This window comes from Eleutherodactylus coqui, chromosome 9, assembly GCF_035609145.1.
Source record: "Eleutherodactylus coqui strain aEleCoq1 chromosome 9, aEleCoq1.hap1, whole genome shotgun sequence".
In the NCBI taxonomy this organism is placed as follows: domain Eukaryota; kingdom Metazoa; phylum Chordata; class Amphibia; order Anura; family Eleutherodactylidae; genus Eleutherodactylus; species Eleutherodactylus coqui.
In genome coordinates, this window is record NC_089845.1 from 78,383,366 (window position 1) to 78,402,934 (window position 19,569).

The window sequence follows — 19,569 nt, forward strand, 5'->3', positions numbered from 1 at the left end:
GGTTTACAGGATGTCACTGCAGTGAGTATATTTATTTTATATAGTTTTGGGCATGGGGACCCAAAACTATATAAAATGACTCGGGAAAACCCCTTTAAGGTGGTAATCCCATCCCGTAATGTTGTGTCACTAGGATATACTATAAAATTAGGATTGACGATGGGATGACATCTGGGGCCCCCACAGCAGATTTTGCATTGGTTGCAAAGGTGTAAGTATTGCTTTGTAACACTAAGCAGGTTGTTCATACGAAGGTCTAGCAGCTCTTGTCTTTTTTCCGTCTTGGCTTTTGAAATACTCTAAGCGCTCCCATACACATTAGAAGTTAGTTTCTGAACCTGCCGATAACAGGGATGTGGTGTGCGGTTCAGCTCTCCCATGACAGATTATGTCGGGAAAAAGAGGGATCAGGGACTTCGAATGTAAACGTTTGATCCTTTATGTTCCCCGAGAGACAAGACTTTGCAAGAGCTGTCTGGCTGCGGCTTAGCTCCAAACACACACACTCGTTTGCCCAAACTGGTGGAAGAACAATTGTTTGTACGACCGCTATAGAAGCTTTATGGGCACTTTTTATATGCACAAAGTTTACATGGTCCCTCTGTGGACTTTTCGCAGGTACTGCATTTTTTACTCCATTTAAAAAGGGGAAAAAAACACACTTGTTTGGTTTCCTATAAAATTATCCTATGTATGTGTCTTAAATGGGGTAATTCAATTGTCAACCTCAATGCTACATTGTGTGCAGTATATATTAGTGCAATTCAACCTCGGAAAGCAATACTTATATTTGTGTGTGTGTGTGTGTGTTTGTTATATATGTAAGTGTGTGTATATTCTGTAATTTTATTTTTTTTTTTACTACTTTTTGTACCTTTTTTTTAATTTTTTTTAATTTTTATTTTTTATAATGTCCCCCATAACTTCATAAAAGACTTCCGGGGGTCATTCACATTGTTTTTTTTCTATAATTTCACACTTTTACACTGCAGGAGACACATTTACAGGGAAAAACATTACCCTGTAGTGACAGTAGTCATTAACAGAGCTGAACTGGGTGTGCTAAATCATAGTGTGCAAGTTTTAGTCTCAAAGGTCTATCAAATTGATAGGAAATTACAGTTTAAGATCAGAAGATACATGTGCACCGTAACCAATTAAGGACTAAGCACTGTAAATATACGGCGCTTGGTCCCAGGGTTAAAGCCCAGCCGTATGTTAAATTACAGTGGGGATTAAAGCCTCCTGCTTCTGTAATCAATCAGAAGAAGGCTGGGTTGTCAGCTGTTGGTCACAACTGATAACCCGGAGGAGAAGTGGGTTTTAACCCTTTCTGCTGCCTCCTTTATTTAGTACACAGCGCACAATGAGCGAGCCGTCAGTCGGTGACCTCTGGCAGAGCTACAGCGTCCCAGCAGACCCTGATCAGCTCTGCCAGTGACTTATGTCACTACAGGGGATGTTTTCTCTGGATAGTAAAAAGAATTACATAAATAAGAAGCAAAATTACAGAATAAATACATAAAAAAGAAAACCCAAAGCCAACCAAAACCGTCGCTATATGCGCCCTGTAATCCAAAACCATACGTATTATATATCTAAACTTTCAAAACAAAATGAGGAACCCATTGCCATAATTCATTATAGCACAAATGTACTAATTTAAAAAAAATCACTATAAATGTTAAGTCATCTTAATCTTAATTTTTTTTTTTTTTAAAAACTGAAGGTAAATGAAAATGATTTTGGTAGCTAAAGGGAAAAAAAATAGAGCAATAAAACTACCAAATGGGTAAAATCTCTAAAGTGTCTGGTCCTTAAGGTACAAAACAGCCTGGTCCGTAAGGGGTTAATGAGGCCGAGGTGTGCCACTGTATTGTTGTATTGATCAGCTATAGATAATGCAGTCCTGCAGTCATTCCAATGTACCATAGGTAAAATAACTGAGGGTGATTGTACTGCCTTGACTCTTGCGCCGCCTGCACACAGGTGGATTTGCATTGTAAAATCAGGAGTGGGTGTCCACCTCCAGATTCCGCAGCAAATCCAGCCCATAAAATGCTATGGCAATACGCGATTTCATGTCCATGAGCGGAAATCGATTGCGTTTTTTTTATTTTTTATTTTTTTTCCACTTGCGGAGAAGAAATTGCAGCATGCTGCTATTTTTGTGTGAGCTCTTTATGGACAGCTTCCATTGAAGTCAATGGAAGCAACCTGTCGCGTGGCTATTCTGCAATCTCATTGCAGAATGGACGAGGGATCCGCCTCGTCTGTACTGTGCATGTGCTCCATTGCATCGGCTGGCACATCCGCAGCACAGGAAAGAAGGTACGCCAGGTACGCAGGGGGTCATCGGCCGGGCATCGGGTCGAACTTCGATGCGGGATCCCTCATGCGGGGCCTGACCCTGGCCGTGTGCAGGCGGCCTTAGGCCTCCTTCACACAGGGCGTTTTATACAGCGTTTAGCGCTGCCTTTTCAGCCCAGCGCTAAACGCTGTACAAGGCTCCCATTCATTTCAATGGGGCTGCTCACACAGGGCTGAAAACGCAGCGCCTCCCAATGCTGCACTTTGACAGCGATGCATGTTCTATTCTGGGGTGTTTTCAGCCCTGCGTCGCCCATTGAAATGAATGGGCAGCGGTTTTGGCACTGCTAAAAACGCGGCAACACTTGCTGCCGCGTTTTTGGCAGCATTAACCGCTCGCCAATTTTCGGGGTGAGGGCTTGTAATAGAAGCCCTACCCCGAAAATCAGTCCCAGCGGGCTAGAGAAAAAAAAGAAAGCAATACTCACCTAGCCGCTGCAGTCCGGGTCGCGGCCGCTGGTCTCTGCCGCTGATCCGGGCTTCCCCTGCATTCACAAGTCTATTGCCGGAGGCCAGGTTTGAGAACCCTGCCTCCGGCAATAGAGTGCTGTGATTGGTTGTCGGCACGCTCAATGCCCAGTCACAGCCCTTCATTGACTGTCTCAGCCAATCAGAGCTTGCCGGCGCTGATTGGCTGAGACAGTCATTGCAGGGCTGTGAGTGGTTATCGGCACGCTCGATGCCGAATCACAGCCCTTCATTGACTGTCTCAGCCAATCAGCGCCGGAAAGCTCTGATTGGCTGAGACAGTCAATGAAGGGCTGTGATTGGGCATCGAGCAAGCACCGACAACCAATCACAGCACTCTATTGCCGGAGGCCAGGTTCTCAAACCTGGCCTCCGGCAATAGACTTTGGGGTGCCGAGGAAGCCCGGATCAGCGGCAGAGAGCAGCGGCCGCGACCCGGACTGCAGCGGCTAGGGGAGTATAGCTTTTTTTTTTTTCTTTTCAGCCGAGCTGAAAACGCAGCCAAAACGCTGGCATAAAGTATGCCAGTGCTGCTGAAACGGGGCGGAATCTGCAGTAACGCAGCGTTGAAAAACGCTGCGTTTCTGCAAACGCCCTGTGTGAGGGGGGCCTTAGGCCCCATGTCCACGGCACACGCTGATTTTTCATGCGGATTTCTACAGCTGATGCACAGCAGTCATCATTAAATTGATTTTTTTTTTATTGCTTGTGGGAGATCGCGGATTGCGAGGTTTTTTGTTTGTTTGTTTACGCGCAGATGTACGCGGATGCACTGTGGATCATCTGCATGGAAAAAATTGGCAATCCTACCTTTGAGCCTTTTCACCACCTTCCTAATTGGTTTTAACCTTCAAATCCGTAGTGAATCCGCAAATGTATTGTAAGCTTCCATAGAGATGAATGGAGCACATCCGCATGTGATCCGCGGTAAACTGTAGCAGGCTGCAATTTATTATCCGCATGTGGCATCTACAAATCAAATAACAAATCCGCAGGTGTTAAATGAAGTGCAGATGCCCAATGCATGGCTTGATTTGCGATCCCATGCGTGACTGCCATATGCGGATTCTGCAAATCCAATCCGCCCGTGGACATTGGGCCTAATTCTCAGCTTTTTAGACTTACTACTGCTTAGCCCCTTGCAGTGGAAAATCACTAAATGTCTGACTCCCCAAAGATTAATTAGGTAGTTCTTGTTTTATTACGTTATCTTAATCATCCTGTGAACCTCTAAATTAACTTTGGAATAGAATAATGCTGTTGGGGAAAAATATTACTTTCATTAAATCTAATGTTTTGTCATTGTCAACTGTTTTTTCTTTTGAAATGCGAAAACCTAATTCAATTAATATTGTTGAAGTTGTTACTAATGAAGCTGTTTTTTGTTTCAAACTCAAGGAGCTAAGCCACTTATCAGTATGGAACAACATGCTGTTCGCTTTGGGTTATGTTAAAGTTCTCATGCCATGATTGTTGCTTCATGACTGAATTGAGATTTATCTGATGACCATTACATTTATTGTATTGTAGACTAGCGGCACACGAGCGCATAAAAACATCTGTGTTGCATCCACAAAAAATTGGATATGTTTTTCCATCTGTTTTCAGTTCCATGTGCCATGTGATCTTTGTCTGTTTTTTGACTTCTGTATGCCAGCGGTATCTCGCGTCCACAAAAAAAAAATGCAAACAGGCCCAAATTAGTGTCAACCCACTTTAAAAAATGCCTATAAAGGTACATGACTGCGCAGACGCTTTTTTTTCATAGCATAGAGCGCATTATGGTTTCACTGAGTGGGAAGTAGTTTGGATTGTGGACATACCACCTTTGCCCTGGACACCATGAAACTGTATTCTATTAGCCTGGCCAGTTTCTAGAATTTGAGAATACCATGAAATACTGGAGGAAGAGGAAATATTGGGTTCATCCAATCGTTTCACAATGAGTTGTGAAGGGCCTCTTCCACACGTGGTACGAGGACTACGGCAACACCAAGAAAAATGTCATTCCTCCTGCTGCATGTTTATGGACCCCTGCTGCAAGAGCTGCGCTCAGAAATGACGTTCCAGAATACCAGCATGCGTCGGAGCATTTCAGCCGAGGAATCACTAAATGTTACCCTCAGGTAAGACTACATACGGCAGCCTCTACCCAGTGCTCAGCTGTTTGTATTAGTAGTGGCCAAAAACATGTTCAAGAACAGCAATTGAAATGGTTTCCCAAAATGTGTGTGTGTGTGTGTGTGTGTGTAAACAGAACAGAAATGTAGATCTATACAAAATATCTAATTGTATATTTTGCTGCTTTCAGATTCCTTGCAACAGGCAACACATTTTCCATTTTCCTCTTTGCATTCTGAATTACTGCTGGGGAGGACAACAGTTGGCAAGGTGTGAGGGAGACCTGTTGGGCCGTTTGGAACCTTAAGCAGTCGGTGATGTTGGAGCGAACGCAGCAACAATGGCTAGATGTGGCTGATGGCTTTCTTTCTGCATTCATGCTTTCCAAACGGTAGTGAAGCACTGGATGAAAAATGCATCTCTGTCAATAAGTCGCTGCATTCAGGTTCCTGATTCTACAATTACAATTTTCTACGTAGTGCTGTTGGCCCTGGCTGATAGGAACCACGAATTTGTAATTGTTGACATTGGGTTCTGTGGAAGTGCTGCTGATGCTAACCTCTTCAGGGCTTCCACAATGGGACAGCAGCTTATTCACAACCAGCTTGGAGTCCCGGAACTGTGGCTACTGCTGGGATCATCTGGTCAACTTGTGTCGTTTTGTCATCAATGCTGATCAGGAATTCGCCCTCAACACAATTGTCATGCGTCCAGTTTCACAAAGTCCCTTGGATCACAGGAAGTACATTCTTAATTATTGGCTCACAGGTTTTTCGATTGTGTGCTCGGCATTTTGGCAACTAAATGGCAAGTTTTCCTGAGCAGTATACAGATGGATTTAATCAATGTGAACTCCGTCATCAAAGAACGTGTCCTCTTACAGAACTCCGCAAACACCTGGAATAATGACGGTCTTGGATGTGGAAAAAGATCTCCGGCATCACTGCCGATGATGGACCAAGCACCTCAAGCAAAACCTGGATCACCTGACCTACAAATCTGGGACTTGCATGCAGAATATTTCCTCTTCACTGAGGGAGCAGCATGACTCTATTCAGGGAATCAGATAATTTGTGTTCAGATTTTATTTTGTCGTAATTTGTCAAAATTTATAAAAACTAATTTTTTGCTGCCTGTTTGGTCTATGGTACATCTGTACATAACACTACTTCCACACACATGCACAAACTCACACTTCCAAAACATGAGACACTCATGGTGCCATTTATAACTTTTCTACTGTTTCAGAAGTGAAACTAAATAAAAACTGTACAACAACACAATAAAATATGATGAAAAACTAAAATGAACGCACTACAAATAAAAAAAAAAAAACCTGGGGGTAGGGTGGTGGGTGAAGGACGCAGACCCAAGACCTTTGCTGTTGGTGTCAGACCGTTCAGAGGCCTGTACGTTTTTTTTTAATGCAATCCTTGTGTCTCAGTAAAAATAAACCTGATGTGTGTCTCATCACATTTACTAATCTAGTGTTTGCTGTTTCATTGTAGCAGTCTTTTTACTTTGCCGGCACATGGCCTGAAAACTGCTCGTGTGTTGCTAGCCTTAGAGGCTCTTATTTTGCAGCATTCTTATAGAAAGCCTAAAAAAAATTCTCTTTTACAGGATTCCGAAGGAGTTGAAATTATGCTGGGTGTTTGTGCCAGTGGTCTATTGATATATCGAGATAGGCTACGGATAAATCGCTTTGCCTGGCCAAAAGTTTTAAAAATTTCATATAAAAGGAATAATTTTTACATAAAGATCCGCCCAGGGGAGGTATGTAAAAGGATGTCGTCTGCCTTAATATCTTTGCTGTACATGTATAAAATTGTATTTTTAAGATGTACTTCCAGCATAGGTTGAAGGTCACTGCAAAGGCATACATTGCTCGGAGCCATTCATGTTTATAAAAAAAATAAAGATATTCTACATATACTGGGCAATATAAATAGAGGCTAACAGGACAGTCTTTTAGAATCCATCTAGTGAATACAGGTCTATGAATGTATTTGAAGTTTTCAGTTCGTCATGTATAGCATCTATCACTTGTTTTAATAGATCCTTTGTGTTTAGATGCCTGAACGATTGAACAAATACACAGCTGGTAAAACATTTCTTCAGCAGCAGTTCTTAATGTTTGAACTGTCTTCTGTACTTAAATATGATATTTGCAGGTACAGCTAATAGTAGGCGCTGCTCAGAAGCAATACATCCATTCCATACGTGGGTATTTCCAAGTGAAAAGACCTTTGGCAAAAGAGCTACATGTTTCAACCCCCGAATGGGGTCATCTTCAGCCAATTCTGGAAACCTTCAAGGTGCCTGAGGAAGACCCTGTTTCAGGGTTAAAACACCATATATGGAATGGATGTGTTGCTTCTGAGCAGAGGCTGCAGTCAGCTGTTTTTTATTTTCTAATTGGGCATTTAACCTGGTGAGGGCCCTGAGAAAGGTTTCTCTGTGAGCATGGAAACTTGCAGCTCTGAGAGATGCGGAGATCTCACCGGAATTGCATTAATGATTGAGTTAAAAGTGTGACTGTGCTCAAATCTAGCATCCTATTGGGTGAGAGCATATCCGCAAGTAATTTATTGTACTCTATCTCATTTAAAGATACACCAGATAGTGTCTGATTTTCTCTTTTCCCTTTTGGATATCCTTTCTTGATAAATATGGTATTTATAGAGTCCGACTCTATGGCATTACTCTACAATATGCTCTTTGTGACTGGTGTGTTTCTGACCTCTGGGATCCCCCATTCATCCTGAGAAGGAAGGGGTTGCAGCCCAGATTTAGTGCTGCCCTTTACTGTTTTTCCCTACACACCAGCAGCTTGGCCATCGCTTGTTTTAGGAACTTCAGCTCTATTCAAGTGAGTGCGGCCAGTTGTAGTTCCTTGCATAGCCAGACGTGCCACTGTGCAGGAAAAACCTAGAAGGGAATGAAGCACTTAAAACAGCACTGCTGTTCCTTCATTGGGTTCCGTTGGGTTCTCAGAGGTTGGACCCTTAGTGACCACAAAGTTATGGCATATCCTAAGGATATACCATCCCTTTATAAAATGGGAATACCCATTTAAAATCGCTGTCCTAGAGCAATGACCAAATTTTAGGAGTACTTATGGTTTTGCTACCATTTTTCTGTTTTAAAGTACAGGTGATTTTTGCTAAAGTGACAGCAGGAAGTGTAGCCATATTGGTTGTCAAGTTTGAATTAGCGTCGCAGTAAATGGCCACATCGTTGCTTAAATATGCTGATAATGTGACAGTTGGTCATCAGCTTCTGAGAAGCTACATAAATATTGTGGGCTATATTGCTCTATTTACTGTCATCACGTTTGTGAATTAATTCCTTAACTTTTGCTCAGACTTGTGATTTACAAACCTATTGCCAACTTTATTTTCAGTTGGAGATCTTGTTTCGTTGACTATTAGCATTTACATTACTGCATTTAAATATTCTGATAAAGTTCTTTATAAACAGAAAAACTGACCCTTATTACTGTAAACTGTTTTCTTTCAGTTTGAACAATTTGAAAGCACCATTGGCTTCAAGTTGCCAAACCATCGGGCCGCAAAACGCTTATGGAAAGTGTGTGTGGAACATCATACTTTCTTTAGGTATACCAGTTAGTATATTTTATATGTTGCATTTTCTTTTATTATTTTCCTAGTACAGGTGCTCCCCGACTTGCGAACAGGTTCCGTTCCGGGAGCCCGTTCGCAAGTCCGTTTTGTTCGCAAGTCGAACAAATGGTTGTATGGAGGGGATCGCGGGTGGATCCCGCTCCATACAACGTCGGGAGCAGGCTGTTCTTACAGCGGGCACCCGGCGGCAGCAGTTCCGACGTGCCACGCCGCTTGTCAGAACTGTTAACACTTTAAATACCGCTCTGACAGCGGTATTTAAAGTGTTAACAGTTCTGACGAGCGGCGCGGCTCGTCAGAACTGCTGCCGCCGGGTGCCCGCTGTAAGAAACAGCCTGCACCCGACGTTCAGGGGGCCCGTACAGCATCCCATGATGAGATCGTGGGACGCTGTGTGGTTGCTAGGCAGCCGGGGACTCCTGAAAGGCCCCAGGGCTGCCTATGCAGAGTGCCTATTAAGCGCACAGCTTGCTAGGCGCTCTGCATAGACAGCCCTGGGGCCTTTCAGAAGGCCCCCGGCTGCCCAGCAACCGCGATCTGACCGGACAGGCTTCTATCAGGCTTGATAGAAGCTTGTCCGATCCCTGCACAGTATGATGTAATGCCATAGCATTACATCATACTATGCAGAACAGATAGTTCGTATCTAGCGAAATTCGTAACTCGAATGTTCGCAAGTCGGGGACTATCTGTATACCATTTTTTGATAGTTTTACAATTCATTGCTTTATTTTATGTAGTTTTCTGGCTTGGAGCACTGGTTGTAAATTTTATACTTTGAGCAGTAAGATGCTCTTTACCAGGAAAAGCATAATTTAATAGTATCAAATGACATTATGTCACAGGCTATAATTCTCTTCAGCACTGACTATACTTTGCATTGTTGAGCCACAGATGCTGAACAGTCCTGTGGCAGAAATGCTAAACTGTGCCTGTCAGATAATTCATTAATCATGACATGCACATCTATCTTGTCTGACTCTTCTTGTTAAGTTTGATCCAAGACACAGCTGAGTTTGTCATGTGATTGGGCACATTAGTCCGAAGATAAAAAAAAAAAACTTTATGAAAATATCAGGTTATCTATCCCATGTGTTGTCATATCTCTAAAAAATCTACCCGTGTTTACAGGCTGCTGTTACCAGAGGCGCCTCCCAAAAAATTCCTTACCTTAGGGTCAAAGTTCCGCTACAGTGGGAGGACACAAGCTCAGACGAGAAGAGCAAGTGCGCTGATTGATAGGCCTGCACCCTATTTTGAACGTTCTTCTAGCAAACGTTATACAATGTCCCGGAGCTTAGATGGGGGTAAGAATCATATATTTGCCTTATGTGGGTAATAGGATATTTAATGATCTTCTAAGAGCCGAGCAAAGACATTTTCTGTAATACAGTTTAATTAGAATTGGAAAATTTAGCAGCTGTTAACATTTTTTCACCCTATGTGACAGTATCGCAATTAAATGAACAAAGGACACCCACACATTACTCCTACACTGCATTTTAGTAGAATTGCTTCATACTTTTCCTTTAGTTTCTTGTGAATTATTGGATAACATCCGTACGAGAAGTGTGTGCTTTGACCTGTTTATTTGCGTTATCTGCATTTTGTGTGTTCACATGTGCCAGGTGCATCCATCCTTTTCATCAGACACGCATAAACTTAAATCAGAAGTAGAAGTCTATATGTATTTTGTGTTACAGTGCCACAAGCCTATTCCCTCCAGCAGTAGGAGGTTCATCGGCATTGTAAGAAAGGAGTGATGGTCTTTCATACGCTCTATACAATCATTCTGAAAAACTAAGCTTTAAGATAGAGCTGCTACACTTTTAAACAGTATGGTTAAATAGATGTGAAGAGGAGGTAACCAGCTTCAACACGGCGATCTCCAATCAAAGATACATTATTTCATCTTCATACAGGACCTTGAAATATAAACTTTAAACAAGCACTCCGTTAAGCCACCAGAATAATGACCCTGGACACGGGACATCCCAAAGGTTTCAATAATAGAATGGATTTACATTATATCTATTGATAAAATTAATAAATAAATAGTTTTTTGTTTTTCTCACTAAAAATCCCTTTTGCATATAAGTGCTCCTGGTTATGCAACACCAAAAAAAAGTTTTCTATTTAAGCAGTAGCAAACTTAGCGCTTATTTAAACAAGCGTATATCTGCTGCCGTTTTCACAGTTGTCCGATATACGTTACGATTTGATGCATTGGATTCCAATGCATCAGATCACATAAGCATATTCCCGCTACATAAAAGCACCCGGCTGGCCAATATAGCGCCGGGCACTTTTACGCCGGGCAGGAAAGATAGTCCTGGAACTATCTTTCTGCCTGGAATACGTCGGCAGTTGCATAGACTCCTACGGGAGTTAATGACAGCAGCCAGAGAAAGGGGGGAGTTTAGCAGCGTGACTGTTAAAATCCATCCCCCTTCTCTCCTCCTCTCTGGCAGTTTTCAGTGGGAGGGAACGGAGCTGGCTGCGGACAAGGGGCTAGAGCTTAACTTTGCCCCCATCCCACTCCCTCCCATTGCAAAGAGCCAGGGGAGGGGAGAGGAGGTGAGCCGGCAAGGTGGAGAGAAGGGGGAGACAGCTTAGCAGATTCTAAACTGTCTCCCCATGCCAAGCAGCATTGCAGCCTCGGCATTTATGCGCCGGGCCAGGGCAGGCCGACCACGCGTTTTTACGGAATTTTTGCGCCCGTAAAAACGAATACGCCCGTGTGAATCCAGTCTTATGAGAAAAAGCTATTTAGTCCCTGTTTACACCATGACATGTATTTTTATTGCGTTTATGCGCTTTTTGTGCGTTTTTGGATATTCACTGCAGCTATATAGGCATGACTGATAAAACATGAAAGATAAAACAAAACTGGTGTTTTAAATTGATGGAACTTCATCATATGAACAAAAGTAAAAATATGAAAAATATAGATATTGTTTGGGAGCTGGCAGTGAACTGAGGAAACAAAATGGAAACACAATAATATAATTCATCCTATAACAATTTTAAAAAATTGAATTAATTTAAAAGCGAAAACTTTTTCTCCTTACTGACATAACTAAAGGGTTAATCTTACACAGCTGAAGTGTTTAGAGTAGTCAGAGACGTGCCTGTTTTTAGTCTCTCATTTTGTTATGGGATTTCACCCTGAAGAAAGCAGAGTTAGGTTCACTGAAACGCGTAGGTGGCTTAATGGAATGCTTTTTTAAAAAGTTTATATAACACCATCCTGTATGAAGATGAACTAAAGCATCATTGGAGATCGACATGTTGAAAGTGGCTACCTCCTCTTTCTGTTTGTCAGCGGCATGAGCTAGCTGGTCTACCAAGCCTTCACATCAGATCCCCTCAACATATCTCAGTGGATTGTCAAGCCTCAGAACGGAGAGCCCTTTCTGATCAGATTTTCGGATTTATTATTTGCAGTTATATAGATGTGCCGTACGTTTAATTGCGTAGCGCCAAACATTGGGACTGCAATTGCGAGGGGATTATTTATGTACAAAATGGTTCCAAATGCCCCACCCCCTACCGGTGCTGTTTGGCTGTTGTGGCAGCCCAGGGCCTTCTGAAAACCGCTAGGGCGGCCAACTATTTCTGCCCATTATATACTGAAGTCCTGCAGTGTAAGGTATAAATTATCAGAGGTTTAAGCCCCCGAAGGGAACTAAAAAATTTGTGAAAAATTGTTTCCTTTTAAAAATGACATTAAAAGTAAAAAGTAACCCTTTTTTCCGTATTCATAATAAAAAAAAATTGTTACTGCGGCGTACGTAAAAGTCTGACCTATCAAGATAACGGTGACCGTTGTCAGGAAAAATGCACAATGCCAAAACCTGAGCTTTTTTTCATCACCCTGTCTCCAATAAATTTATAAAGTGATCCAAAAGTCACATGTATACCAAAGTGGTATGAATAGAAACCACATGTTGTCCTGTAAAAAAACAATCTGAGTGCCATCGACAGTAAAATAGTTATGGCGGTTGGAAGATGGCAGCAGAAATTTTTTTTATAATTTTTTATTTCTTCAAATGTAGTAGGACAAAAACAAAACCAAATAAATTTGACTGGTGTCATCATAATCGTAATGTAGCTATTTCACTTCACTTTGTGAAAATTTTGAAAGCTGTTCAGTATATTATAATAGTACCACTGAAAAATGCAACCTCCGGCACGAAAAAAAAAGAGCCCTCAGACAACTACAACCAAAGAAAAATAATGGATAAAACAAAAATGCAAAACAAAATGGGCCATGTTCTTGAGGGATTAAGGTGGCTTTGATTGAGCTGCTGGCCAAATTTCAGAACTTCACATCAAGTGAATGGTATTCCTTATTAGAAATCTCACGAGAGACACCTGCCTCCTTACTGGCAGTCAGACAGATTCCTGGACCAGCATTTTACATTTGTATTCAAGGAACAAAGTTTAAACCCCATTTTGACGATGCCAGGCACTCGTCCCCGCGCTGTTGCATGGGAGCTAGTATTTCTGGCTCGCTCACAGAGCAGCCAGCAAGGGGGCGGGCAGCTGGAGATTTCTCTCCTTGCGCTTCCCCGCCCCTCTCCATTGACCTAATATAGCGGCCGTTTAGTACTGAACAGCTGCTATTTACGCTCAGCTCATCGCCCATCGTTTATGCTGCATATGTTATGTCAATGGAGAGGGGCGGGGGAGCGAGAGGAGTGAAATCTCCTCCAGCCGCTCCGCTGTGAGCCAGCGATACTAGCTCCTGTGCAGCAACACGGGAGCTAGTATGTGCGGATGAGTGTCAGGCATCGTTTGCCGGTCACTAGTCCCTTCTAAATGGGCCGCAACTTGAATGTCATAACTTTCGTGACAAGTTATTTTGTTGCACATCATTGAAAAGCTATGGATATTGTAACACAACAAAAGTCATTGGAAAGTTACTGAAACAAACTGTGGCACAGAAAGTTCTGCACGGTCATCACTGTACATAGTGTTTTCACATATTTAAAATCTATCTACATGTTCTGCCAATACCAGTTCCGGTTACAGTGTAATTCCCAGTGTTGTTCATTTTACAGTAAAGGCATTTTATTTAAGCCTCAATAGCTGTGATAACACATCACTACCCTATGTGGCCTGCTGGGCTGCAGTTCCTCCACCTGTTATTACCACAATAGATCAATGGATGGCTAATTAAATGCAACACCCCAGCAATAGATTGTACTACTTTATTAAAGTTTCACACCTTGAAGACAGTAAGTAAAGTCTTCCCTTGGATACACATGATATTCAGTTTACCCTTCTTTCAAAGAGCAAGATACATCTTGTTGGAGTAGATAAGTAACTATGATCATGCTCACCCCCTTTCAGTTGTAATTTCAGTTGTGAAAATTACTGCAAACCAAGGGAGAGAGAAGCCTGTAACTCCGTGGTGACACCTTCCATGTGTATACTGATTCTGTGATTCTAGTCATCGATGCAGCCATTTGGGCATCTCTTTGTGCTTAGGAAACAGTTGTATAGTAGCAAGATCCAGTTTCAGCCCAATGTAGTTCCCTGTGGATTTGCATTTCTCAAACTGTTTTTATATATTTGCTTCTTAGAGACCTAAATATCAGCTATAATTAATTGGCATCACAAACCTTTCATAGTGTATGGCGCATCTGTATGCTAGAAACCAAGGTACTGTTTCTAAAGGCAACCATAATCCATTCCAACAAGTATACTTGCAAAGTGAGTGTAAGAGTAATCTAGCAGTTGTTTCTGCACATTATACCTCGGGCTTAGGCTGCTTTCACACAGGTGACAAAATTGTGCGATTTTTCTTGTGATGTGACAGTGCTACTAATCACATGTATGTAAAGCCTATGCTTTCCTATGGGTTCCTTCAAATTCACAATGTTTTCTCTGATGCGATGCTCTGAGGCATCCCTATACAGCCACAATTTGCAATTTTTTTTTTAGCCCATGTTTCCCTATGGAGCTTTCATTTGTGTTGCACTGCCGGAAATCGTGGCTTTAGTGTGATGCAACTTCAACATTAGAACACCCTACCCTGATTTTTCGGTAAGTACTAGAGATGAGCGAGCATACTCGCTAAGGGCAATTACTCGAGCAAGCATTGCCCTTAGCAAGTACCTGCCCGCTCGGAAGAAAAGATTCAGGTGCTGGCGCGGGTGCGCGGTGAGTTGCGGAAATGAGATGGGGGAAGAGAGGGATCTCCCCTCCATTTCCCCCCCCCCCCCCCCCCCCGCGCCGGCAGCCGAACCTTTTCTTCCGAGCGGGCAGGTACTCGCTAAGGACAATGCTCACTCGCGTAATTGCCCTTAGCGAGTATGCTCGCTCATCTCTAGTAAGAACTTCCAGCCATATAAGAACTTTTTCTACTGGATCATATCTATCTTGATTAAATGTGGGAATTATCCAGAATTGACATTTATCTAGACTTGGCTTGTATTCTCATCCATACATAGACTAACCTACAGCCAAAGATGTTCTAGTATTCTTTTATCGAATCTATCTGGCCCAATACCTTGATATTGCTATTAACATAGACTTGGTAATTATCCTTGTCTTATTCTGATGCGAATATTAACAAAGACTTGGTCTCTGTCCTTGTCTCTTAGTGGACAAACCTTGTTACTTTGGACATGGATAGGCGGGCACCATTTACCTGTTTGTCAGTAGATCGGTGGTACACTGACACTTTTTTATTCAACCCCATTCCACCTGACATAAACTCTACTATGGTCTATGCAGTTGGCCATGGGTCTATCAAGGACCATACATTCAAATGATTGACCAACGCATAATTATTGTGTGTCTACCACACTAGGATCAAACCTAGGGTCAATGAAACCCAGGTCATATAGTGCCTGTCCTAGAGCTACAGTAGTCTGTTGTTGAAGCCTTACATTTTTACATTTTCATTAGTAAAAGTTATGTTTTAGGAGTCAGATCAGTGGAGTTCTGAGTATCATCTAAGTTGAACGTATGCTTTTACACAATAATGTATTTGTTCTGTATCCATATTGCCACTCACTGAATGCCTTTAACATCCATTAAACAAGTGCCGAATGTCACTTGTGAGTTGAAGACGTGCTTTTCATTTACCACAAAATATTACAGATTTTTCTCAAGTCTGCTTGAACAAAAATAGTGTAAGCTCTTGGTTAATGGAAGTAAAAACTTCTTAACGAGTGAAATTAAAGCTATTGAAGAAATACATGCTGTCAACCACAGTTTTAGCTATTTTGAATGAACCGAAAAAGAGGCTGAAATATAAATACCTTTTACTTTTTTGCAACTGATTTCTATAAGCAGATTTATAAAAATCACACAGGAAATGGCATCTGTTCGTCAAAGTGAAGGTGGCCATACACATTAGATGAATGTTGGTGGAACCAGACAACCATCTCATGTCTATGATGGGGTCCGGACTTTTCTGATGGCAGATGCCTGTAGAAAGAAGGGTCGAGCATGTTAAATTTTAACATGCCTGATCTTTTGTTCTCTAGAGACATATGGATGTCATAATGCCAGAATGTTGGATCCAGCTCCACCATGCTTTATGTAGTCGGTGATTAACTTGAATGACTGTCATTAGAAGTCCATTTCTCATGTAGTGGCCACTGAAAGATAACGGTGTTGCCACCATAGCTTCTGATTTCTATCAGCTGAGCACTAGGTAGATTTCATTCTGGAAAGAGGTTGTCTTAATTGGACCATCTCTGACATACGTCAAGTATCTACATATTCCTACATGTTGGTTGATACCACTTTGAATATCTAAGTGGAATTGTATGGAACAGTTGTTTAAAGTCATCTAATTGTCCCAGCTGAGATGATATTTCAATGGTTTCTGGTATAGGCTTTATAAAGGAAAAATCACATGCAATGGCTGTGATTGGTTCATCGAGTTCCGCAGTGATTGGTTCTGGAGCGTCGCAGCGCAGCCAATCGGAGCAATCGCTTGCTGGAGGCGGAGTTTACAAACCCCTTTACCAGCAAGCGATCTTTTGTCGGCGGCTAAGAACGGCAAGGAAGCCTGCCGGAACTGTGGAGACCAGCGGGAAGGACCGGATGACGCCTGCTAGGTAAGTAATGCTTTTTTTTTCCCTTTTTTTTAATATTTTGTAGTTAGGGCTTATTTTTGGGGTAGGGCTTATATTTCAAGCAACCCTCCCTCCACCTTAAAATCAAGGTAGGGTATTTAGGGGAAGGTCTTATTTTCAGGGAAACGCAGTAGATGCAAAAGGTTTACCTGTCATTCTGAAAATGATGCTTTATTGTTTAGCCTAGTGTAACAAGATAGTAGGCATTTAAGTTGTTCTTGCTCACCTCATCAACTAACAAATTAGCACTTTTTTCCAAACAATACTGTGCAAGGAGTAGAATAATCTGATTTGACTATTTACAGTACATTCATACAGTTATACAGACAATCTTCACATATAACAATTATTGTGAAGGGTTTGCCATTTATATCTCAATCTGCACATATTCAGCCCTTTTTTGTTTGCTTGCTTTAAACAGACCATCCCATACTCAGTTATTTTTTTCCAAATATCATATTTGCTTTTAGCATCAGTCAATGAAAACCATGACTTGTATATGAAGGATTCTGTGTCTGCCACAGAGGTGGGCACCGGCCCATACATCACCACAAAAGGTGCATCCCAAACCAACTTGATTGCATCGGTAACCCCTGATAAAAAGGTTGAAGAGGAGAAAAAGGAGGAGGAAGAAAAACACAAGAAAGTAGAAGTTATCACTACTGTTACTACAATACGTCATGATACTAAGGTACTTATTTCTTCTGAGCAAATGTTTCATTTTGAGATTTATATTGTTTACAGTGTGGTTTACATTATTGCCTGAGCTTTTCTTATTAGCCCAATAATGCTTTCCTGGCACTCATTTAAAGGGGTTGTGCAGGACAAATAGCGTCATACCTGTCAAGTGTTTGTGTGTGGTATTGCACTTCATCATCTCTATGCACTTCAGCAGAGTTGAGCTGCAATACCAGACGTGAGCAGGCATAGTGCTGTTTTTGGAGGAAAGCAACAATGTTTTATTAATCCTTTACAACCACTTCACTCTTTTATTTCTATCTAGGGCCTCTTTAGTATTTTTGTTAATTATAAAAGTACAGATTAGAAACTATTCTAAAAGCGCAGAGTGTTAAGGCAGCAGTCTAAGCTCTCACAACCTGAAGGTTGCGGGTTCAATCCCTGCGTGGTTCAGGTAGCCAGCTCAAGGTTGACTCAGCCTTCCATCCTTCCGATGTCTGTAAAATGAGTACCCAGCTTAGTGGGGGGTGATAAACAAACATGACCTGAATTACCTTATTTGTATAGCGCTGGAGCTGTCATAAGTTGACGCTATACAAATAACAAGTCACTACCCCTTCTCTTGTTCTTAATCTATAAGTAGAAGCAACCACACAGCATCCTAGATGGCATCAAGTCACCCTAGGTGAAATAGGAATGGACTCTTAACGCAGACTAATTGCATAATGTAAGTGTAGTGTAAAGTCCTCAGTTCCTCATGGGTAAACTTTTGGCCACCATGCTGTTAATACATACTCGGTACATTGTGTTGCTTGCTGGGAATGTACATATTCATTCTCTATGATCTGGTGTTCAGGAATTCAGTCAAGTAGTGTATTTTTACTAGAAGACATTTTATAGTTTGCAGTTACTTTTATAGCTTTGAAAAGTTTTTTTTTTTTGTTTTTTTTTAAAGACTTCTTGATGTACACTGTATGAAAAAGACTCAGAACAAAATTGAGATAAAACAAAAAAGGGACCTCTAAGAAGAACAAAATGCCTCTTGCTGCTCAAAAGAATTTCTTTTATAGTCCCAAAGATGTTATGGCTGTAAACCAACTCATAACAGCTTGCCTATTGATCTAAAATCAGTGTATTCATTAGTGTCTGCTTTTACTGTACATAATTATGAAGACAGAATAGTAATTAATATTCTTCCTTGCACCTATGATACTTTACCTTGAGCTGTCTTATGTGCAGCTAGGAGAACACATCAGTAGTCTCAGCTCTTTATGAACAGAATGCTGTCTGAACACCTGGATGTACAATGACCTCTCTTTGGCTAATGAAAAGGGAATCCTGTACGTGGTACCACTTTGGCTGCACCTACCCAAGTGATGTAGGTGTATAGCTCAGAGCAAACGGAATTTAGACGTGGCAGAAAATACCTTTAAGTCGGTGAACGAATGCCACTTGCTGCCTTATGTAATTTACCTCGCTTTAAAAAAAAAAAAAAAAAAAAAGTCAATCTTTTTTGGATTGGACATTATATACACACACACTAATTTATTTTGGGAGTGGGGGAACACAGGTGATTTTTGCATTAATACATGTCCAAATCTTTTTTGAGATTTTATACTGTTTGTAGCTGTGATTTTAATCCATGAATTATTTTTAATTTGCACCAGACTAGATATGTTTTTTTTGAAGACTCAAAAATGTCTAAGTTCAATAACCATTAACTATACAACAATAGACCAACAAGACATTCTTATTTTTCAGTGTCTTTATCTTTAGTTCTTTATAGAATCCTTGTGCTTTTTGATTTGTAAGAATATCTTGTTTTTTGGTGGCGCATAGTACAGCTTGATATACTCGAGCTCAACATTTATAAAACAAAAACATGAAAAAAAAATTATGCCATCAAAAGCCCTTCTAATTGAGGTTTGTCCCCCCTCCCTCCCTAAAATGAATCTTCAGATAAAAGCTAAACATTCAGGATATGCCCAGTTTTTAGGTTTGATATATCCTTATAATCTTACCTCATTAATTATTCCTACCTGCTTTTGCCATGGCGTAACATAGCTTTGTATGTATGGTGTCCATGACCTGTCCATTCATCACTATTCCTTTAAAAAGGTGACCATGCAGACCATGACACCACTCCATGTAGATGCTGACGCTGGCATTTTATGGAGGAAGTA

General features: G+C 41.4%; 1 protein-coding gene across 19 annotated transcripts in view; it reads left to right on the forward strand.

Annotated features, from left to right (window-relative positions):
• Nucleotides 1-19,569, forward strand: part of EPB41L3 (erythrocyte membrane protein band 4.1 like 3) — a 213,437-nt gene that overhangs the window by 144,389 nt on the left and 49,479 nt on the right. For all 19 annotated transcript variants that reach the window (XM_066579582.1, XM_066579581.1, XM_066579588.1 and 16 more), the window contains exons 9-12: nt 6,583-6,735; nt 8,482-8,579; nt 9,738-9,913; nt 17,179-17,399. In XM_066579582.1, the coding sequence (XP_066435679.1) occupies nt 6,583-6,735; nt 8,482-8,579; nt 9,738-9,913; nt 17,179-17,399 (648 nt within the window). The remainder of the gene's footprint in view (nt 1-6,582; nt 6,736-8,481; nt 8,580-9,737; nt 9,914-17,178; nt 17,400-19,569) is intronic.